Source organism: Lycorma delicatula, chromosome 8 (genome assembly GCF_047948215.1).
Source record: "Lycorma delicatula isolate Av1 chromosome 8, ASM4794821v1, whole genome shotgun sequence".
In the NCBI taxonomy this organism is placed as follows: Eukaryota; Metazoa; Arthropoda; class Insecta; order Hemiptera; family Fulgoridae; genus Lycorma; species Lycorma delicatula.
In genome coordinates, this window is record NC_134462.1 from 97,126,867 (window position 1) to 97,152,128 (window position 25,262).

The 25,262-nt window shown below is 31.3% G+C and overlaps 1 protein-coding gene across 1 annotated transcript in view; it reads right to left on the reverse strand.

Moving 5' to 3' along the window:
* LOC142329564 (uncharacterized) overlaps positions 1 to 25,262 on the reverse strand; it is a 103,288-nt gene that overhangs the window by 23,993 nt on the left and 54,033 nt on the right. The window contains exon 2 of the mRNA XM_075374244.1: positions 7,823 to 8,022. Coding sequence (XP_075230359.1) covers positions 7,823 to 7,981 — 159 coding nt within the window. The 5' untranslated portion in view covers positions 7,982 to 8,022. The remainder of the gene's footprint in view (positions 1 to 7,822; positions 8,023 to 25,262) is intronic.

The following is a 25,262-nucleotide window of genomic DNA, read 5'->3' on the forward strand; positions in this document are numbered from 1 at the left end:
CTACATCGATTGGGAGAGCCTTCCCCAATACGGTAGTAGCCTCGTAGGAGATTGTTTTAAAAACACCAGTGCATACAATTAAGGCTCTGCGCTGGGCACACCTTAAATTTAGAATAAGTGCTCTATTCCTGTCCAACCTATGTTCCCATACGGGCGCAGCGTATGTGGTCATACTCTCGAAGACACCACGGTACACCATGTATAATTGATGGCCTGACAGCCCATAGTCTTTCCGAGCCAATCCTCGTAAGCTTATGCCTCACATAGACGGCGTCCGCCGCTACTTGTTTAATATGGTTGCTGAACTGCAACTTTCCATCAAACAAAACACCTAGGTGCTTATGAACTCTTAACTCAGCTGATTACATAGCCTTTACATTTAGTGTGGGTGATTCGACTGTACGATAATTTTTCTGCGCCCTTCAGAAGCATTTACTTCGTCTTGGGCACGAAATCCTTAAATTTTGATTGTCCATCCAGCCTTCTGTGGTTGTCAAGGCCGCCTGCACGCTTTCCTCCAGCTGTGGTCGTGAATTACCACGAACTAATAGGAGCCAGTCATCGGCGAAAGCCTGGATGTGACCTTTTCTGGGAATGTCAAACCCAGAAATCCGTCAAAAACCATGTTCCACAGCAGGAGACCGAGAACGGAACCTTTTCCTACTTACGGGAGTTTTCACAACTAGGCGCACGTCTTTAAAAAGAGCCTGGCGGTTAGACAAATAGTCACGTACAACGGCCTGTAGGTCTTCGGGAACATTACGGCGTTCCAGCTCATGGAGAACACTAGAACACAAGAAAGGAAATGCTGCCTATGTGTCAATAAAAATTACCAAAACACATTTACCGCTTTCCACCACAGCGAGCATTTAGGATGCAATCCTCGGTGCCAACCCCTTTCATGAAGTCATATTGGCACGATTTAAAAAATCGTTCATCTCAGTGCTTTCCTGGAGCCGTTCCACACCCAGCCTTTCTAGCAACTTACCGGAACGAGGCTGATGGGCCGATAACTGCCGACCTCACTTGGATCCTTTCCAGATTTTAAGAGCACCTTCACCAAAGCCACCTTTCCACAAGTTGGAAAGCAACCCCCAGCTAAGGCACTCCGAGAACAGTCTGCCAAGCGGCTCTCTCTGCCTGTCTGCCGACTGGCAGCGGGTGGTATAGAATATCCGGATCAAGCTAGTCAAGCCCCGGTGCCTTTCTCAGTACCATTTGAGAGACCATCCGGTCGATATCCACGGGATCCACAGACCGTACGACAGGAAGGGCTGTCCAAAGTCCAGAGTTCTACGGTTTAAATCCTATTAAAGGTAGTTACTTTTATACGGATTTGAATACTAGAACGTTGATACCGATGCCACTTTGGTAGTGGTTTCAATTAACCACACAACTCAGGAATGGTCGACCTGAAACTGTACAAGACTACACTTCATTTATATTCATACGTATCATCCTCATTCATACTCTGAAGTATGAATACTCCGAATCACCTTTCGGTGATTCCGGAGGCTAAAAACAAAAAAAAAACGAGAGTACTATCGTAGAAGGACAGCAAAAGAGGCGAATAATTCCACCCGGATGAGTGATTCATGAGCGGTTTTTCAGGGCGGTCGGCATCCATTCCGACCACAATTCATCAGGAGAACGGGAACGAAAGGAAACATAAACCGGCAGAAAATTATTCCTGCTGATTAGTGTCACGACTCGTTTGAATTTGTATTTAAAAAAAGTTTGTTCTCGGGGAAATGCTAAACGTTTTTACCTAATAAAACATATATTTTGAAATCACGGACATCATTTTGAAATTAAAAAAAAAGAAAAAGAAAATGTATATAGCTCATAAAAAATGAGTTTAAATTTGTTATCTAATTTCATTAAAATATGTTGGTCCTTTTTTAGATATTAATTGCTACAAAACAAAAAAAGAACAGTCTGTCCTTATTTACAAAGAAATAAAGTCATTTTATTCTCTTCTGTTTTTACTCCTTGAAATTTCTTTAAATGTAAAACCACATAGTATAAATACATAAACAGTTCCGTGCAAAAATTCGTTTGTTTTAATTATCATCGTCGATTCTGTGTAACCGACAGGTCCGTCGTCTATCTCGCTGCATATTGTCTGTCTGATAATTTTGCAAACTTTATTTCTTAAATTACGTACTTCAATTTTTTTCCATTATTTTCATTTATTACTAATTACGAGCCATAAATACGAAAAAATATTTTTAAACGAGCTGGATGAGAGAACATCGTAAATTAAGTAATTTAGAACTGTTTTGGTTTCAATTACAAATAAAAAAATACTATCGCAGATGTTAATAATAAATTAATTTCGTTCGGTTTCATATGAAAAATTTCATAAAAATAAAGAAATCGAACAATTTCACAACTCGTATATAATTTGTTATACTGTCAAGTAATGCCTCGTTATTCGTGAGAAATAGGTACGTTTCAGTATTTCAAGTTAGGTTTTAAGTGTTATCGAAAAAATGAATTTCATACCTTAATGATAGTCGGGGAATATTCATAGTTTAGGTACACAGCAAGTTTTTTCTTTACTTACAGTCATTTCAATTATTAAGGGTTTGTTTGTTATACGTAATTTATGTTAAATACTGACATCTTTTAATTTCTACATCCAGCAATTTATATTTCCTTACTTTGATACATTTCCCATCATCGTTTATTTCTCTTTGTTTTCGTTATTAGCTTTATTTTATTCTTGTTTATTTTCGAATCAAATTACTCCCTTTGATCTTCAGGTCGTATTCTATCTTTCAAGTAATCCTTGTTACATTCGACTCTCTTATATTACAAATAAATAGGATAAATTTATTTATTTAACGTAAATATATTTCGCGCATGCAAACGTACGAATAGAGAACTAAAAAAATAAATAAATAAACTTAAAAATAAGGAAATCGACTTAAAGAATTTTCTGAAAGAAGTTACAGTAAAAATAGTTCTTTTACAACTCATTTTTAAATGTTTATTTTAGAAGTCAGCGCCAAATTAAATAAATAATTATCAGTAACTTACTGATCCTTAATTCGGCGTTCAAATAAAAAATGGACGAAATTTAAAGAGTAATATTAAAAAATTATGTTTCTGAGTGTTTTCATTCATGTTGGTTTTATTATTTATTTCCAACTATTTATTAGATGCTCAATCTATCGATACAATGTCATTAGATTTCTGGCTTTCCAGTACAATATTCCATCAGACATGTGTCTGTAATCAATCCGTTCTTCACGTACTCTTAAATGTCCGCAGTTCATAACATAACCTTCACTTCCACAGATAACACGCACAGGAAATGCGCGGATTTTCATCCTGAAAAGATGTTCTGCAAGGCAGTTATGACCCGCAGTCATCCTGAAGACTGCTACAGATTCCCTTCGAGAATTGTCAACAATTATATTCTCACCATTAATTAGAGCTATATACTGTTTACCTTCCGTTGAGTTCTTAGGCAATTCAGGTACTTTCGTTTAAACCTTTGGTTAATAACATTTTTAATGGAGTAGTAAGACAAGCTACATGTTTTAGTCATCATTATTCGGGTCTCTCGTTTCGCCAACGAATAAGCCTTCTCATTTCCTTTGATTCCAGTCTGAAATATATCCATTGAAGGATAACTGAAACGTCAACTTCATCTAATCTACCAATACACTGCCTAATTTAAGATATTCTGGACATTATTAGGAGACGAAACGTCGAGATCTTTTGGAGGGCAGATTTAGAATCGCAAAATAATACTCTACTTTCGTGGGAATTTCAAATCTGGCCAAAAGCTGTTTTAAAACGATGTTAATTTCCTCCTTATAAAACAATTCTTTGTGTGAAAGAAGACTTTCTCAAGAAACATGGTGGTGAGAATTATCTGATAAGGGAATTCAGAAAAAAGAGATAGCTGTTGAGCATGAGCTGTGGATTATTTAAGATGTCATAGTACGTGTTATTTTTTCGACTGAAGTTTTCCGACTAATTTTCTACAATTTAACGCTTGCAATATTATAAAGGCTATATATAACCGTGTAATAATTCATTAATAATCAATGATGAGTCAAAAAAAGAAGACTAAATTAACATTTTGTAAACGTCGATGTTTAAAAATTCTAAAATAAAAGTTATAGAAATTTCCGGAAAATTTATTTACGTATGTTGTACGGTATTTTGATTGGCTGAATATGAATTCATCAAAAATGGCGTCGTATATGTAGACGATTTAATTTTTCGATTAAAAAATCTTCTAGCCGTGCTTTCTGGAAAAAATCTGATAGCGACCACCAGATAAACTTATTCTAAAAGACAGCAAAATTTAATAATAAATAATATCGTATCATCAATGAAGAGTCGACTTGGAGAATATATAAAAAGATGAAAATAAATAAAAGAAATCGAATCGAAAACCTCCCCTTAGTTTAAAAAAGAAGGGAGGGCGAGAGAGTCTATATAAATTGCATTTCACCAACAAAAGCGTTCCGTGTGTGCGCGTTAACCCCGTAAAAAGGTAAGCGTATCATCAACGGATATTGTGTGTGCGCGCACACACGTGCGGTGGCGTGCGTTATACACGTTGGAATTACAATATATGGCTTTATTCCTGCTGAAATAAACGTATTTTAATCGCACAGCAGTAACTTTAGAGGTTAATCCTTCTGCGTAGAAACGTCGTCAGCGAATCTACCGACGACCGGTGTAATTTTCCCGGTATGCAGAATACAGAATACACGTCGCGTCTCGCACTGAATTTTGTATGTTTAATGTGTAGCTAGAGCTAGGCATTCGGTTCCCGTCTGACAACTTCTATTTCCTTTCCCCCTACGACATCCAACGCGAATGTTATAATTTATTTCATTATAAAAATGAATTTAAAAATAATTCTGCAAAGAGAAACACAAAATAAGAATATATTATACAGTAATTTCATTTTAAATTATATTAAACAAAAAATATAATAATAACGTAATAGAAGTAACAATTCAAATGAAAATGGAAAATTCAGCTCCGCGCTTTACTCTTTGTGGAATTGAAACAGGAGTGTATAACATTTTGCTGCTCTTTATCGTTCGTTTGATGACTAAATTATTTATAAAATATAACATTTTATTATTCGTTGTGTTTTTTTTTTTTTATGTTTTCTTTAATGTAATTTTTATTAAGCGTATATTATTGTTCGTGGTGAAAATAAAAAAGTTTTCCTGTAACTGATATATTTTACGAACCGGAAAAGTAATAATTAGTGGTCGGTTGACCGTGCTGATTTATAAATAGCTCAAGTTTTTTTGAGAAATCTTATTTGCATTTTCATTACCTTTTTCAACTCCCATTACACGTTATTAATCGATTATATAAAAAATTAATAGCATTTAAATGTACTTAAAAAACGTTTTAACTATCGTTTAATCTCGTATCGATATTCTTTTTATTATTTTTTCGATGGCCGGTTTTAATACGGTACCCACTGCATATTTCCGCTATCATTAAAAGAAGAAAGTTGATTTCTGTGCCGAGTATTATTTACAGAACCTACTCCATTTAAATTTACAACGGATTGATAAAAGTTTTCATCCCGTTTTCAAATAAATAAAATTTCTGTTAATACGGAACGGTTACTCGGAAGATTGTTAGGAATAAATAAAGTCGCTTCACGTAAACAATAAGTACAGTATTGTCATTCTGATAGAATTCTGCTATTTATATTTAGCGCCGTATAACTTGGCGGGTGACTTTGCCGTGTTAGTTACGTCTTCAGAAAAAAATTGTAGAAAAAGTTTAATTATATCGATAGAATTTTTCAGTCTTTTTTGTGTAAAATGTTTATGTAAAAACTTTCGTATCGTTTTTACCCATTTTAACTTTCCCGTTTAGATAGCGCTACGGCTCTAGAAGGGAAAGTATTGTAATCGGACCAAATTGGTCATGTGCGATTTTCACCGGATTTTGACATCTAATGAACCCAAAAAACCGGATGGAAATTTTGCGGATGTTAATGTCTGTGTGTATTCGGTGTTAGCCTCTAAATCACCTTAAATTTTTAATTTAAAAGGTCACGGGAGAGGCTGTAGATCAAGGTCACCTTCAGTATCTCTAGATTTCACCTAATTAAGATCATATTTTTCTTAGGCAAATTGTTAACAATTAAAAAATAATAATATTTGCATAAAAAGTTTTGCAAAATCGTATCCCCACCCCAATAAATGCTCTAAAGTAGTAGCTAAGTGGGCATAATGGGTAAACAGTACCCCCTTTCAACACAAGGAACGCTGATATCGTAGTCCGCCATCTTGGAATTTCCCTTTTCGTCTCGAAAAAATTCTCTTTTCCCTCGTTCTCTTGGACTGAAAAATTTGAAATTACACTGGGTTGCCGATCAAATTATTTTTTACACTTTAAATGTTACTTATTTATTTAATTTAATTTAGTTAATATTGCAAAGATTGGTAGCACTGATATACAGCTGTTGTAGTTATCTGCTGTGTTGTGACGTCAAATTTGAGCGGTAGAATTAAATAAATGAATATTTAAAGTGTAACGTAACTCGGTCTAACTGGGTCTCGAACGCAAACGTCCAGTTGACTTGGTACCTGGTGAGTTAAGCCTTGCGGCTCACCAGTTGCCGACCGTACAAGCGAAATTTGTTCTGTGTAAATTCCGTCGCCGCTATTACCGCCACACCTGCGCGAATTAAATACGGTATGCGCGCGCGATTTCGTTAGAATAGAATTAAACGAAAAAATATCATCTTTAAATAAAATGATTAATATTTTTAATTAAGTTTTTTTGTTTTTTTTTGTGTATGTGTGTATGCCGTGCATCAGAAACAACCCATTATTGTCAGTTTTTTGTTGTTTTTTTTAATTTGTATGAGAATAGAAATAAGTACGATTTTTGGATATTTTCGGAAAAGTAAAATTTAGAGGGTTTTAAAAAATAACCAAACCGATCGAAAAATATATTCTAATATGTTTTTCACTATCCCTTATTTATCAACACGATCAAATATCAGTTCGATTTAAACGATTTTTAATAAGATATGACGATTTTTTGCGAAAGAAAAGCATTCTGGGACTTGATGGGATACATTTTTTATCGTAAAAACAATACAAATTCGACTATAGAGATTTGAAATAGAAATAAATTGATGGAGACACGTAGATTAAAAACTGTTTACGAATTAACAAAGCGCACGTAGAACGGCAGTTATCTCGTTCAAGTACAGTCTGGTTACAATATATAGCTGCATTGTTATTTTCAACTTGTTTACAAATTTGTCACGAATAAGTGTTCTTTTTATACATTTTACCTAGAAAAGATTGATGAATCTAATTGTGTGTGTAATTAATTTCTTCTAATTTTTTTTTAATACAACCACAGAAACAGAAACACAGCAAAGTCATCCGTGATGTTGTATGGTGCACTGTTTAATACCGAATAAAACTCAGCAATGAGTTATGAAAAGCTATCAAATTTTAAATTAAATATTATAGCATATTCATTAGCTGTTTTTGAACTCTGTTACACCCGGGCTATAAAATATGAAAATAATTACAATTTATATAGAACCTTTAATGTATTTTGAAGAATCTATAAAATAAATATCTCATATTTTAGAACAATAATGCAATTTGGTTCCTTACGAACTGGCCAACACGTGACGTTTTAGTACAACGTATTACTTTGGACTTTAATATATTTTGTAACGAGTAAAGTTAAATGAAAACAAGAGTCTTTACAAAACAGAACAAGTAAACTCACCGTATAACCGAGTAAAATAATAATAATAATAATAATAGTAGCCTATTCAACTGACCTGTTGTCCGGTTTGTCGGCAGTCGCAGGTAAGTCTTCCGATACCACCGGCATCACACAAACACGCCTTTAAGTCACAAAGAGTTGCCGACCCTCCTAATGAACAGTGGACAATCATTAGGGTTACCCAAAACAAAGTAACCCCTTCGGCAACCACCATTCTCTTTATATATCTTGCTTATTTAACTACATCCTTACACTCTGCAACAAGAAACAATAATATTATTATTATTATTATCATTATTTGTTTATTTATTTAGATTAACATTTTTATTTATCTTAATCTGTTGTTTGAATGGTCTACAAGCTCTTAAACCGGGATAAAATTTTTTTTATTTTATTTTTATTATTTCGACTGTTATTCCAAATAATAGGGAGCGACAGATATATAATACTCGTACATAAAAGTTTTTTCTGACTTGAGTGAAGTACTGAGATGGCCAAAAACCCTTTTTTGTTGGCTTATATTTTACTTAATAGCTCAGGAACGACACGACGTAGAACTCTGTTATGATGGCTTCTATAGCTGGGCCATTGATTCTGTTAAAACGTTTGAAAACTCCCTTGAGAGAGGATAGGGGGTGTCAATCACGATAAAAATGTACGAAGAGTAAAGTTTTTTCTTATTGTGTTGTTTTTTTTTATGCTTGTAATAATTGCGAAATCCCTTTTTCCTCTTTTTTTCGGCACTCGGCTTCCTTTCCTCTAATATTTTATATACACAAATCTCAATCGTTGCCGATTTTTATTAATTCGATTGAGATATATAATGATAAATCATGTAAATAAAATATGTTTTAGAGATATTTAAATCTCATTTTGACGAATTTTTCAATAAGATTGGGGAGGGTAACTGTATTCTCTTAGATTGCGTATCTCCTAAGTTAACAAAAAGTATTAATATTTTAAAACTATGGTTTTTATATACGTGACATGATTAGTATTTGTTTTTTTTTTTTAATTCCCCGAGGGAGTGGATAAATGTAAAGATCGAGGTTGCGTAACTCTATAAATATAGCAGAGTGGAATTTTTCCCTAATTATTTGTCAGCTCTTCGACATAATATCTGCGGAAAAGATGTCAGAAAACAAAACTCCTCATTCAAATATTTAAAATATATAAATTTCAACCAGAGCCCGTTTCCATAATGTATTATTATTAAACAGTTAATTACTGAATATAATTTTAATTACAGTTAATTACAAAAAAAAATAATTATTGGTGGTAAAGTTAAACCATGAACTTATACAACCAGGATCAATAATTAAAAACGGAAACCATAATAATCTGAGCCCCAAACATAGCATTCCCACAAATAATAACATAAGATTTTGACTATTACCCTCACCAATTATCTTACTAATTTCAAGTTTAATCGTAGGATCAGGTTCAGAAACGGGATGAACAGTTCATCCACCTCTATCAGCAGAAATTGCCCATTCAGAACCATCAATTGACTTAACGACCTTCTCAATACACATTGCAGGAGTAATCTCAATTATAGGAGAAATTAACTTTATCTCAAAACAATAAATAAATATACGACCAAAAGGAATAACAATAGAAAAGATATCCTTATTTTTGCACTAATCAGTTCTAATTTACTCTAATCCTATTACAATCCTATTACTTGTTTTTTTTTAATTTGATGAATGTTTCATAACAAAGCGAAGAGAGAAACGAATTTCACATATCGCCCGTATAATTTCAATATCGACTTTTTTAATTTAATAATAATTTTTTTTGGTTAAGGAAATTCCTTACAAAGTCGGGAAAGTTATGCGACTTGTCGCCTCTTTTTTACAATTAGAAGACGGAGAATTTGCTATTTTCAGCAACTAGTTGTGCGATTTCGTCTTCAAAATGCTGTTCCTTACTTTTTGCCTTCAGCACCCTTCGCAGGCTCAATAAATGTTTATTTGATTTTTTACGATTTAATTTTCATTCTTTGTTTATTTAACAAAAGCATTAAAATTTGTTATAAATTTCATGATTATTTGCACATTTATTCGATACGTTAAGCAAACATAGTTTTATATACATGCGAACATATTTGCATATGAAAATTCTGATTTATATATGAAAGATCAGAGACATGCGTACATGTCAGTTTGGAAACAATAATAACAGTAATTTTAAAAAACTGGGTGATTTAGTATTTGCGAAGTCATAACCATTTACGGGTTAGCGAGTATCAGAAATTACGAAGTTTTCGTTTTTATTATATTATTATTATACTTGAACATTAAAAATATTTCAATATATATTTATTATATAATAAGTAAGGTAAATATTTTCAAATTACAAATTGGAAAAATAATAATCGTTTAAAAAATAACTAGATGTAAAAAAGTGCATATATCGTTACGTAGTAGAAGAAGCACAGTAAACCGTTGCTGTAAACCGTTAAAGTTTGTATGTAATGAGTTCATTAATGATCACATAGCTCATTAATGTCGAATAATATTAATGAGCTATAGAATTATAATAATTTAAATGAATAGCTTAAAATTTGTTTTTATTAGTCGTCGACTGGAATTTTTTTCCTTAAGTTTGATTTCAGTAGTCCGTAAAACATAACTTTATTTAATAAAAAAATTTGGTCGTTTGCGGTAGTATTTTAACTACACCGTTCACGGGAATTTTATTTTTGCTGTTTTTTTTTGTTTTTTTTTAACATCAGAAAACAGCAGTAATAGAATTTAAATGTCTGGGTGAAAGTAATTTTATCAGGATTTGTTTTATTTTTTTTTAGATTGAGATAAACCATAAACACAAACAATTAAAAAAAAAATCTTATGTGAACACCACATGACTTCCTTGTATGTCTATTAAATTAGATATTACATATACGCATTTAAAAAAAATGAAAAGTACATAAAATTTTATTTCATTAATAACTTCTGATATTTTTTCACATATATATATTTTTTTATTGTTATTATTGAATTATTATTTATTGTAAAAATGTTTTTACAATCAGAGATTAATAATTATTAATAAATCAATATATTTAAATTAAAAAAAAGGAGATGAATTCGGATTCAACCCATGTGCCTTCCCCTTGAAAGATCCAAATATTTCATTAATTAAAGTTTTATTTGTCTATAACTCTGGAAACAAGGAAAATCAGTACCACTTAAATGATATATCTTTGAAAAGCTCTCAATGAGGGCTTATTACTACAGTTTAAGAAAAAGTCCAAAATCCAAATGTTTTTGTATTTTGGATTTTTTGGATACTTTTGGTCCAGTCGATTGCAATCAAAAGGGAAGTTGCCCAACTAGATTTTACAACAGCCCTAAAACCAAAATTTCAACATCCTACGGCTAGTCGTTTTTGAGTTATGCGAGATACGTACAGACGTCACGCCGAAACTAGTCAAACAAATGGATTCAGGGATGGTCAAAATGGATATTTCCGTTGAAACCTGAAAACCGAAAATTTTCTGCGATCACAATACTTTCTTTACTTCGTACAAGGAAGTAAAAAAAAAACTTAGACCTTTTATACTTTTTAGAGTTTTAAAAATACCGTTGAATTCTCCATGTCACTGAAATAAATCTTGGGAGAAGAATATACAAGCAACATGAGTGGACGTGCAACTATCCTACATGAATACGTGAATATTGCATATCGGTATGAACTTAACGTTTATATATCTAAAGAAGAAATATCAACCGGTTATTACATACGGTATCGTAAGTAGGATATGTACGAGTACTTGTGCCGAGCGAGTTCCGTTACAACTGCATTAATGAAAAAAAATAATAAATAAAGAAAACCGATCGATGGCAGAGTCGATTCAAAAAGTGTGTATGTTACAATTGAACGTAAAAAACAGGTCCCCATCTCTTTCTCCCTTCCAATCACAATTCATGTCTCATTCTTTGTAATTTAATTATGTAAATAAATTCCACGGTTGTTTTTGTGTCAATACACTGCACAATGAAGGATTATTTTATCAGAATTTTACTAATTCAAAAATGTGTGTCGTATTTTTTTAAACGGCAATGTAATCAAATCCGTTATTATTGGACGAGTAAAAGAAGTAAACAAGACATTGTTTGATATTGAATTGCGGAAAACATTAAAAATATTTTGGAGAAAAGTTGTCAAAAATATAAAAATAAGCGTAAAATATGTTTACATATGGCATTCAACAGTAAGGTGCTAAAAAATTGACATCACTAACACCAACATAAAATTAATTGAGATGGAATAAAAAACCTATCGGTCAGAAATTACATTAAGAAAGCAAATAGAAACGACTTAACATTTTATAATGAAAATAAGTATTAAAATAAATTAAGCTGTAATATTGTGTGTGTGTGGTACAGGAATATAAAGAGCAGTCACCAAAAAAGAAAGAAAGTAATTAATGAAGATGGGAATAAAAATTCATCGATCATAAATTATAAGAACAATTTTCAAAGATTTACCGATTAAAGATTCATTAGCGGGCAATAATCTTCGGTTGAAAATCGTTGCCATATTGTAGGTCTACGGTTTAATTCGTTCCCTTACGATCATCTCGATGCGATCGGTTACATTAAGGGTTTTTTTTTTTTTTCAATTTTGTTATTGAAATAGTAATATAGTTATGTATAATGATGAACCCAAATGTATTAGTAATGTAAAAGGAATGAATATTTTATCTCTAAAATCAAATAACGCCAGTTCCACACTGAATCGGCCAAAAAGCTGACGGCAGCCTTTTTTTGAGGTTTTAGATTGTACAAACAGCCAGTGCCGGTATAAAAGATAACGACCAAAGGATAACCTAGAAAGATATTAGTAAATTAACGCAATCACCGGTAGCTCCACGCGAAATACTAATAAAAATCGAAAACTGTGGTTGGTTTTACTAAATTAATCGGACAATTTTAAAAAACTTCCAATCGTATCGATACGGGATTCACAAAACTTTCGGATGTTTTAAAGAAATAAATAAACTGTTTTGATCGCGCAATAGCGGGAGGGTTTCGAAATGTCAGCATTCATATCGAATTAAAAAATTGTTCTTAAAACGTTTCTAAAATAAATACGTGACGGATTCTTCATGTCATCCGATGATTCTCCAGATCATATCAGATAACTGCCGTGTAACTCACTATTCGTCTATTTGAGTTTATACGTTATACGGCATCCCGTGGTAAATTTAAGGTAACACACGGAATAGGGTGATTATGCGGCTGATGTCGGCCAAAAAAAATCTTTTAATTTTTTACGGGAGTTCTTTAAATTTTCTACTTACACTTTGTTATTTACTCGTTTTTATTAATTTTTTTGTAACCTTATTTGGATTTTTTCCGTGTAGCTTTTTAAATTTTTACGTCATTACTGCTTGTATATTTAAAGAGCGTGTTATTTTTGTTATATTCTTTGTAACTTTCGCTCAAAATTTTAAAGCAATTTGGCGTTCTAACGCTCGTGTCTTTCAACTGATAATAATCGTTTTCTTTGTTCGCCTTTAAAACAAATAAATAAATTAAATAAAAAGGGGAAATGATCATCAACACAAATATACAAACTAAGATGCATACAAAATTATGATCAGAATTTTAGTATTTTCATATGACTCTCGGGATCTTAAAATCGTCGAAAAATACTCAACTTTGACGAGAGGAAGTAGTATTTTTACTTTCTCCGAAATATGTAGTGTAATAAATACAGTATATATACGTAAAATTGAGAAAGTAAAAATGCGAAAAACATTTTATTTACCGTCGAGTTATAAATGTTTTTTTTCTTTTACATTTTTATCACATTTTTTTGGTGATCATTATTACAATTAAATCGTTATGTTATTAACTTTAAAATACTTTTTACAACATTCTAGCCGTGGGTTTATATTACTATATTATTTATTATACTTATCTTATCTATGAAGTTTGTTCTTTGTTAACGCAAAAATAGAAACCTAAAACAAACAATAATTTGATAAAATTAACTGTGTGTTTTTGAGGTGGAGAGAATATACGAGCAAATCACGTTTCTTGTTAGCGATTCAGGATGTAATAGAACTGTTGGTGATTAACTTGTACAAGTATACAATGGAAAATTAAGATATAAATCAGTCGTTTATTGTTCAGGGTACGTCGTTAGCGACTCAATTAATTCCATTAAGATATGCGTACAAGCACGCATAAATGCGAGTTATATAAACTGAAATTTAATAATCGTCTCACGGTAAACTGTTAATAAGCGATGTTGAAATTTCTAAACCCGGCTGAAATGAATTATTAAGTTGCACACTCCTTATCTTTTAAGTATTTATACGGATAAGTCGATAAAACAAGCGATTTGAAAAATTGTACTGTAGGATTTTATTTTTAAATTTAAAAAATAATAGTATCTACACATCGGCAGTGTATTTAATTTTTTAATATGAATGAAAAGTTCAAATTTTAAACCGCATCTTCAAGGGTAGCCACAGTTTCTTTTTATATGAATATAAATCGAATACGTAATAAGCAAAACGTATGTATAGTACATACATAAAGTCGAGCTTCTATGTTTTCGTCAAGCGACATAATATATTCTCTAAAACTGCTGAACCTTGGTTATGAATCTTTTATTTGAGTATTTGTTGGAGTGGATGATTGAATACCTTACTTTTCAAATGGCCTGAAGAAAAAAAACTGACAACACAGTTGTAGGACTTTCCTATCACGCGGATAAAGTCATACAACTGTGATTGTTTACACACACACACAACTTAATTAAAAATATTTATCATTTTATTTAAATATAATATTTCTTATTGTATTAAAATTCAATGATTCTAACAAAAGCGCGCGCGCACGCCGTATTTAATTTGCGTTGGTGTGGCGGTACTAGCGGCGAGGGTGGGCACTAACTAAACTAATGTAATTTCACAACTTACATAGCACAAATTTCGCTTGTATGGTCGGCATACTGGTAAAGCCGCGAGGCTTAACGCACCAGGTACCGAGTCAAAACCGGAAGAACAAGTTTGAGACCCGACCAGACTGATTTACTTTTTTACACTTTAAATAATATTCATTTATTTAATTCTACCACTCACATGTGACGTCACAACACAGCAGTATTAGTTTGGTGCAGTATTAGTTTTTTTTTGGTATTAGTTTTGGTGCATTAGTTTGGGGTACGATTTTGCAAAATTTTTTTTTTCACATATTGTTATTTTTTAATTGTTAATAAATCTAAGAAAAATATGACTTTAATTGAACGAAATCTCGAGATATTGAGGGTGACCTTGCTTTACAGCCTCACCCTCTTGACCTTTTAAATTGAAAATTTAATAGCATCAATGCCTCATATATAGAAATAGTCTGATGGAGTTTGGTCAAAATCGGTCCTGTAGTACAGGAGATATAAGATGATTTAGAGGCCAACACCGAACACACACGCGTACATTAACATTCGGAAAATTTGCATCCGGTTTTTTAGTATCTTGGGTTCCTTAGGGAAAGATACAAAATGTAAAGAACCTTTGAAACCCGCATATCCCTAAATTGAACCGATTACAATACTTTTCCTTCCTTTCCCTACAGCAGAGCTATAGCCCTAGATGGGAAAGTAAAATTATTATATTTGCCATATATTTTTCTTTTATACTTGTCACTACCGACATAATCACTTTATTAATTTTTTTCATGTTTTTTTTTTTTTTGTAATTTTCATATTATGATATTTTTGAAGAAATGAATGTTCCGTAATAGTTTATTCACTGATTTACTGCTTAATTGCATTTATCAGTCGATCTATTTTTTTTAAGATTTCATAACGTTCATACATCATTAACGCATTTATTTTTTATGAGAGTGAAGAATAATAGTACACATTAATTTATATAAATTTATCACAGTCATCCTTATAAAAGATAACGGCTATAAACCTATTGTAAAGGTATAACACTGGTCGGATAGTTCATTTCGAATATTGTTTTGTGGTTACAAAATGGAGTACTATATATATATATATACACAAAGTCTCGCATGGAAAAGTGTAACATTATCGGTATTTGAAAAGTGTTTTAAACACTTTTCAATTTTTTTCGTTAGAATTTAAACGATTTAAATTTTTCCTCTTTCAACGTAATCTCTTATTGTTTTAAACCTGAAAATATATAAATCAAATATTAATGAAAATAATTACAGAGATAATTTCATAATAACGTGTAAATTTATTAAGTGGTTTTTTTTTTTACGTGAAAGATTAAATATTTTTATTTATTATTTTGAATGTTGTTAAGTGTTCTCATTACCGGTGAATATAACGCAACAGAGATTAATTGTGTTTATAAATTGAAATATTAATAGATTTCTTTTCATTAAGTATTTTAAATTTCCGATTAAAGTACACATATTTGATTTTGTAAGCATTTTTTTTAAACAATATAAATCATTCTCTGTCCTTTATTAATTGTTAATTTAATAATAATTACAATTTTAAGAACGATTTAAAAGTAATGTTTTATTTAATTTGCGTAATCTGATGCCGTTAATGGTTCTCCGTTCTAGATCTAAACATCTGTTACGTAAATATACATAAATATCAGTTGATGTTTGAAATCGCTTTATCGTGTATTTAAAAGTTTTTTTAACAGCACTTTTTTCAACTCAAAGTTGTCGTACAGCAAAGTTTAATAGGAGGATTTTGTCGGTATTTTTAATAAATTCTTCAACATTAACACTTTTTGACGTTTATAAGACAAAAATCATTGAAAAAATAATTTTTTTACGGTCATTTTTTCAAAGCCGCTCGAAGACTTGTACGTATGAATTTTCGATACGAAATAAATATCTCTATTTATAAAATTCAAATAGATTTAGCTTTAGTAATATTATTAATTAAATTCTATTACGTACACAGACTTTTATAATCATAATGACAAAATCCCTTCCTCCTCAATTTGAGGTTCCGCTATTACAATTTACAAAATTTTTTTGTCAATTTTTAAAATGAAATATGGATTATTTTTATTAAACATAGATAGCACTTTCCCAAAAATTTAAAGTAAAGTTTCCGCTAATTTTAATCGATTCTACTTTTATTTATTTATTTTTATTTATCGTTGTTTTTAATTATTTATACGTAATCGGAAAGAGAGGAGATATTAAACTTCAAAAGAGACAGAGCTCCCTTCAAAAAAGGGTAAAACAGAAATCGCTACGGTTTTAAGAAAACACAAAATAATACCTTAGATATCAAACACAACGATTCTTTTTTAGATTTATTGAAATCTATCTACATATTGATAAACATCTCTGAACAAATTTTCCACATAAGAGGGATTTCACCCCGACTGGGGATTTCCATAAATACTTTTTTCAATAAATTTTACGGTTTTTATTCCTTCAAACTTTTTTAGAATGTGACAAAAATTTGTTTTGATTAAGTGTTAGGTGCGGACTCCACGCGTATTTCTCAAAATTGTTGGTATTCCCAACCTATGAAAAAATAAAAACTTTTAGTTTGTTTTAGAAGGATGTCTTTCAAATTTATTATTGTATTATCCTTTTTTATAAAGGATAAAATATAATAATATTATTGTATTTTCCTTTTTTATAATTTTTAGCATTTGCATGTAAATTGTTCTGTTTAAAATCGTATCACTTTTCCGATCCAGTTTGTGTATTTTGTTTTTTTATTAAAATTGAACTTCTCAAATTTGTGTTTAATTTTTATAGACGTTATTTACATCAGTTTTCATAAAATTAAATTCCCTCTACAAGGTTTACTTGAAATTTTTATTAGTAATTTTATCCCAAAACCTAAAGTATATTTTCCAACAAAACGTTTTCGTGTTTCACTCAGTTCTTTCTTAAAACCTAAGTGTGATAGAGGTCTGGGAACACTTTTATTCAATTTCTTAGATTAAAAGTCATAAGGAAGCACCACATTTACTCCTCAATTTGTACCCCAAGAATTTTAGCAGGTTTAATTTCTAACCTTTGTTTATATGAACGTTTTTCTTCTGTTTGGCTGTAGAATCGTCTCCCTAGAGATTGCAGTACAATTTGGAATTACTGTGTGCGCAAGCGCGTGTATAGTCCAAGCTATAAAAAAATTATCAATTTTTTACCAACATAATAAAATTGCCATATAATATTGTTTCATTTCATTTCCTAGATACATTTACAAATTCACGGATTTCTTTTATTATTTATTATGTATCACAAATTTATAACAAAGTGTAGTGACCTAGAAGTTGGTCGCGATTACACGCTTTAGACGACTGGATCTGTAAGAAATATCTTTAAGTAACATAAGGATATAACGATTGCCTTAAAGATTTAACGATTTACTTTTAAATTAGTATCGAATATCTTAATAAGGCTTATTTTAATAAGTTTTTAAAAAAAATAGATGCACCGTTAATCGATTAAGTTTTGAAGAACCCGATTTGTTTACCTCTTCCTCTTCCGTTTATGCCGATTTTCTGAAAACATAAAGTTTGTAGAAAGTTCTTAATTATTTACAGCGTAATTAAAAAAATATATATATTTATTTACAATATCGAAATTAGATTAATTTTCATGAATGCCTGATAAATTAATTCATCTGCATAAATTCTGTATGTATGTATGTATGTATGTATATATATATATATATATATATATATATATATATATATATAAATTATCATCTGTGTATAATCAAATAAATTAATTATGAACTTTGTGATTAAAAAATTAAAAAAGACCTGTCGCAGCTAAGATACAATGGAAAAGTACTTTGTAAATTATTTGAACACATACTCCCAAAGACTCACATTATTTTGAGCTTAATTGTAATTTGTACATTATATTACGAAATCTCATTCGGATAAATATCAACTAGAGAACCAGAAAATATGGTTACCTCGTACTTCAAGCTTGCATAAACTCGCTCTTCGATTTTAAGTGGATCGTTCATTATCAGACTCTTTTCCTTTTTCCTGTTTAGCCTGTGGGAATTACCGTCAGGTATTACTTCAGAGGATGAATGAGGATGAAATGTATGAGTATAAGTAAAGTGTAGTCTTGTACAGTCTCAGGTCCACAATTTGTGGGATGTGTGGTTAATTGAAACCTAACCACCAAAAAAACACCGGTATCCACGATCTAGTATTCAAATCCGTATAAAGCCTTTACTAGGATTTGAACGTTGGAAATCTCGACTTCGAAATCAGCTGATTTGCGAAGACGCGTTCACCACTAGACCAACCCGGTGGGTTATCTGAAATTGCAAAACTACACAGAAGCACTCAGTTTATTTTTAACGCATGCCTAGTGTATAAATGTAATTCCTTTATATGAAACATTGAAAAATTATAGAGTGCCTAAAATAACTTCCAGAATTAAATAAAGAACAGATTTATTTATCTGGATCGTTATAGAATCTATTTCTTAATGAAATTAATGTAACTTATGGTAAATTTAATGTAATAAAATATAACTACAGCACAATATTTTACTAAACTGATATAACCTCTTTCTGACTAATTCTTTAGTTTAACAATAAGAGTGTTTCTACCGTCTTGTGTGTAGGAGTCGGCAGATTTCGAGGGGGAGGGGGAACATTTCAAATCGGGGATATTTCTCACGCTCGCCTGTACATTCCACACCACACATCAAAGACTATCAATTAACTTATAACGATCTCGAGTTATTCGTGAAGTAGAGGTTATGTTATAATAAACTGAAATTTTATGTTGATTTATAATTTTTCCAGCGGCTTAAAATATTATTTACAAACAAATATTTAAATATATTAGCCGTCTAAATGAAATATGTTTTATTGTTTGTATATGTTTATATAAATATTTCTAATTATTTATTTTCTTTAATCGAGTACAGGCCCGAATACGGCCTTTCCTGATCGCAATTCAAACCCAGAACCTTCCCTATCAAAAGCCACGGAAATTAGTAGAGTATCCGCCTTCTAACGATGCAGTCATTTCTTTCTTACTACCCGGAAGCAAATTCTTAAAATTATGAATAAATTTTCCTATGGAAATCATTTCGGTTTCTCATTTTCTTAAAATTTGTTCCACGAAATCTTCCATAAATCAATCCCCCGGGAGTATATCACAAAAATAACTAATTCCACCACAGGGAATCAGAGCGCTCGTTTGAAACTAAAAATAAATTCATATTATGTCGTTTCAAATTATATGCTATTTAAATTTTTCAATTGAAATAATTTGCTAAAATATACCTTGAAAATTTCTTTTCGCTAACATGGGTGAAAGAACCCATTTCATTTTTTTTAAAGGGAGGGATATAGAAACATTAAAAAAATGTACTTGACCGAACTGGGACTAGAACCCACAATCCTCAAGTTTACAGATAGATGATCTGCCGATTCAACAAACAATTAACAACTTGAGCAACTTCTATACAACCTCCCAGTCTCTCTTTCTCTCTCTCCTGATTTATGAGTATTATAATATACACACACACACACACACACACACACACACACACACACACACACACACACACACACACACACAGCGTGATTCAAGAAGAAAAGGAATAATCTGGTAATTAGAACAATCATCATATGTCCGAAAATGCTTTGTTATCGAGTTACAACAAGCGAAAAATTTCGGTCGGATTTCATTCCCCCTAGTGAAATGAAGAAATTTTTAAGGCGTTAAATGAAAGATAAACTTGATGGATTTTTAATGTTTATTAACCTTAAAAATCGAATAAAACAGTCCCAGAACTGTATCTCCCGTAGTTTCCATGAAATCCAACGTAAAACAGAAAACTTCGGTGACAAATACACTTTTTTTATGTATGAAATACAATAACCTTGTTAAATAACTAATTAAATTAATTCGTAGATTTTATTATTAAAGCGTGTAGAGAGTTTAATTCTCAGAAAATTGTTGTAATAAAGTCTACAAAATACAACAAAAAAAATCAACTTTTAATATTAGAAACAAAACAGAACGAAACTTTACAGAGAAATGTTATAAATATGTATAATTAATAAGAGTTGTATTTAGTACAATAAATTTAGATCTTTCAAAAAGTAGGTTGGCAACACTAACTGTATGCTTAGAAATTAGTTTGAATGCTACTCACTGTCATATAAAATTGTGGTTACATGTTAATAATAAACGTTAGACGGTTTAATTGTTTTTGAAAACATTTTGATTGTGTTTATTTATTTTTTACTATCAAGCTATGTAGTGTCTTTGTGTTTGTTGTATTCTATAGCTGTACCTACATTTTTCCAATTGATTCTGAATCTTAAAATATGATGTGGACACCACATGACTTCCTTGTACGCGTATAAATTACATATACACATTTTTTGCTGCACTTCATTTAATCTTTTTTTTTATATGAAAGTGAGATACGATCCTCCAATTCTTTAATAAAGTGGATAGTTACACAATTGCTGAAATATTATTTTTATTGACATCAAATATTTATACAATTATCAATTCAACAATCTTACATGAAATATTAGGATAGAATAAAAATTCCTTTATTACTCTTATTACTAGATCAGTATTGTTCGTATCTTCGCGAGTTGCTGATTAACAAAAGTTTCAGATTTCTGATGTGTCGTATAAATAAAAGTTAATAATAATTAAACTATTCCGTTTAGTGAACTCCTGTACACTGGTTGCAAGTATTAATTTCGACCTTACGGTGTACAATATTCAGTTTTTATTATTGGATTATTTGGTGAATAATCAAAATGAAAAAGAAACTACCATACAGGAAAAAGAAAGATAACATGAAGAAATATATCTCAAGAAAACGAGAAGAAGAGGAGAAAATGTTATGAACAAGGGAAGAATAAAAAAGCTTAAGAGAAGATGATAAATATAAAGCGGAAGAAAACGATAAGACCAAGGAAAGAATAAAAAGATTAAGAGAGGATGATGAATATAAAGAGACAAAATTTGAAAACTAGAGAACGTGTACACAAATTAAGATCAGAAGAATTATATCAAACCAAACAGCGATTAAATAATTGGCAACAAAAAATCATAAAGAAATGATTTTCAACTCCGACTTAGATAGAATATTGTCCGACAATATCAGAGGAGTAATGAACTAAAAAATAAGAATTTTTTGCAATTTATTAAAGATCGGGCATCTATGCCTCGATGTATATGTTACTCTTGTGAGGGTCTATTTTTCAGTCACTCTGTAGTTAACTGTAATGTAGATAGAATTAAGCAGAAATTACAGAATAATAAAATAAAATTAAACTAGAAAATCTAAAAATAATAAGATTCTAAATTATAATTTTCAGTTAATATTTAAATAATCAGATGTTTCACCAAATTAAGTTACATATACCCATTTTTAAAAGTACATAAAATTTTATTTCACTAATAACTTATGATTTTCTTTCTTTTTTTTTTGTTATTGAATAATTATTTATTGTAATGATTTTTTTACAACCACGGGTTAATAAATATTAATAAATCTATATATTTAAATTTTAAAAAAAACAAAACAGATGAAGTCTGATTCCAGCCGATGTGCTGGATTTCATTAATTAAAATTTTATTTGTCTATAACTCTGGAACCAATGAAAATAAGTACCACCTATGACATGTCGTTGAAAAGCTCTCAATGAGGGCTTATTACAGTTGAGAAAAAATCCAATTTTTTTGGATTTTGAGATTTTTTGGACACTTTTGGTTCAATTGATTCCAATCAAAAAGAGAGGTGCTCAACTAGATCTTACAACAGTCCTAAATCCAAAATTTGAAAATCGTACTGCTAATCGTTTTTTGAGTTATGCGAGATACGTACATAGACATCACGTCAAAACTGATTAAAATGGATATTTCCGTTGAAATCTGAAAACCTAAATTTTTCGTGATCACAGTACTACCTTTACATCGTACAAGGAAGTAAAAAGTGAAATTCCGTTTTAAATTCTATGTTTTGAGAAGTGCCGCGTCTCCTCTATTATGTACAATATTGACATGATTTTTTTGTGCGGTTTTTGCGATGAAATTACTGAAGCTGCAATGGAAGAATTTCGATGTCGGTATTCTGGATAAGTAGTTCCAAACAGTAAAGTATTTTGTAGAATTTTTAATAATCTATGTAATAGTAGTACACTTCCCAGCGCTCATGTAAACTTGAACGTCAACCGGTATTTGGTGATGAAAAGGAAAACATTCTTCAGGTGGTACAACTTAGTCCTGCAACGAGTAAGCGAAGAATTTATTCACGACTCAACATTCCACAAAGTACAGTGTGGAGAACATTACAAGCTCAAGGAGTGCATCCAATCGATATTAGAAAGTTCATCATCTCCAGCTTAGTGATCATTCACCCTCTGAAGTAATACCTTATAGTGGTTCCGGAGACTTAACATAAAAAGAGAGAGAGCTTAGTAACCATGCCAGACGACTGTAGTTATGTCAAAGGGTTAACAATAATTATCACTTAATTTTGTTCATACTATTTTTCCTTAAGTTACTTTTTTCCTTAACGGCATAAACAACACATGGAATTGAGATCGGTGGTCTGAAGGAAAACCTACATGCTATAGTAGAATAAATTTCCAGCAAAAATTTTCGGAAAACGTTTGGTGTGGCATGATCGACAACTAATTACTATTTTTTTTTCTATTAGAACAAGTGTCAAGGGGATACATTATCCGGAACTTTTAAACAATGAATTTCTTACAGTGCTTGAAAATTTCTCATTGGCGAAACGAATCGAAATGTACTATCAACTTGGTGGTGTACCATCACATTTCATGAATGAAGCGAGACAATTCTTTGATGAAAAATTTATTGGTAAATGAATTGGGTGCAGAAAGTCGGTAAATCGGCCACCTAGATCACCGGACTTTATTATCATACATTGCGGTTTATGGGAATGTATGAAACGTGAGGTTTACAAACAAAATGTAGACACAGGTGATGAACTGATCGCTCGCATTCTCAGTGCTGCTACTCTCATCAAGGAACGCGAAGATGACGAAGAAAATGTAAGGAAACTAGTTGAAAAGTGCATTGATGTCGGCGGTGGAATTTTCGAACATTTATTGTAAATTGCAGTATACGAGGTGTGGCTATTAAATAACGAGACTAATGCTGTAAAATATTTTATTTTAAATTTATACATATTTATTTATTATCCCCTTCAATATACATCCCTCCTCTATCACTACAACGCTCCATGCGAATTTTCCATTCTTCGAAACAGTGCTGAAGTCTTCGTCTGTGAGCTCTTTCGTGACGCGTGCCGCTTTTTCTTTCACACCTTCAACGGTCTGAAATCTTGTTCCTTTTAATGGAGATTTGATCTTGGGGAACAAATAAAAGTCACATCGTGCCAGGTCAGGCGAATAAGGCGGATGGTCTAACACTGGGATGTTATACTTGGCTAGAAACGCCTTGACAGACAATGCAGTGTGAGCCGGTGCGTTTGTGCTGCTGAAGAACCCATAACTTGTTCTTCCACAATTCGGGTCTTTTTTCTTATTTTTTCAGGAAGAGGAGCAAAGACCTCAAGGTAGTAATGTTGATTAATAGTTTGACCTTCAGGAACCCCGTGAAGGGACACAATCCCATCAATATCGAAAAACAAGACCCGGACGAACATAATTTTCAGCATCTTCTCGGCCATGTTGGAAATGCTTAAACCACTTAGAAACACGCGCACTTGATAAACATTAATTACCATATACTTTATTTTTAATAAAAAATAAGTTTTAGTAGCGGTTTTTCTAAGTTTCATATGAAATTTCGCAATTCTTTGTTCTAATAAAACGCTTATCATTTTTTTTGGCAAAACCTAAAAAAAACAGATGTTATCCAAACGAAGGCCAGACTAATAAGTCTATAGAAATTAGAGTGGCAACAATCGAAAGAGAAGGCTTCACGCTACACAGCTGTCGGTCGTACAAATTTGGCTCATGCGCAGTTCTTCTGTAGCACCACAGTTTCGTTATTTGATAGCCACACCTTGTAAACCACAGTGAGTTTTTTTTTTTAAGTAAATTAAAACTGTTTATTTTTTCATAGTCTAAATTTATTTCTAAAAACAGCTATTTTTAATTTTTATAAATTCATAACATTTTTCTAAGTTGTTTTTAATGATAAAAGTTGATTTTTTTCATAGACTTTATTACATCATTTTTCTTGGAATTAAATTCTCTACGAAGCTTTGAATTTTGATATAAAAACTACGCATTTATTAATCATTTTCAAACTTATTTTACTTCAAACCTAAAAAAAAGTATTTTTCATCACCGAATTTTCCTGTTTTATGTTGGATATCATGAAAACTACGGGAGACATAGTTCTGGGACCTGTTTTTCAGGTCAAATTTCAGTATCATTTAAACAGAAAATACGGACGAAACTTTTCGCTAGCCGTAACTCAATAACAAAAGCCTTTTCGGGCTTGTGTTTCGATAAACGTTTTTCCATATTTCAAGTTCTAGAATCAGTACACAGATTTT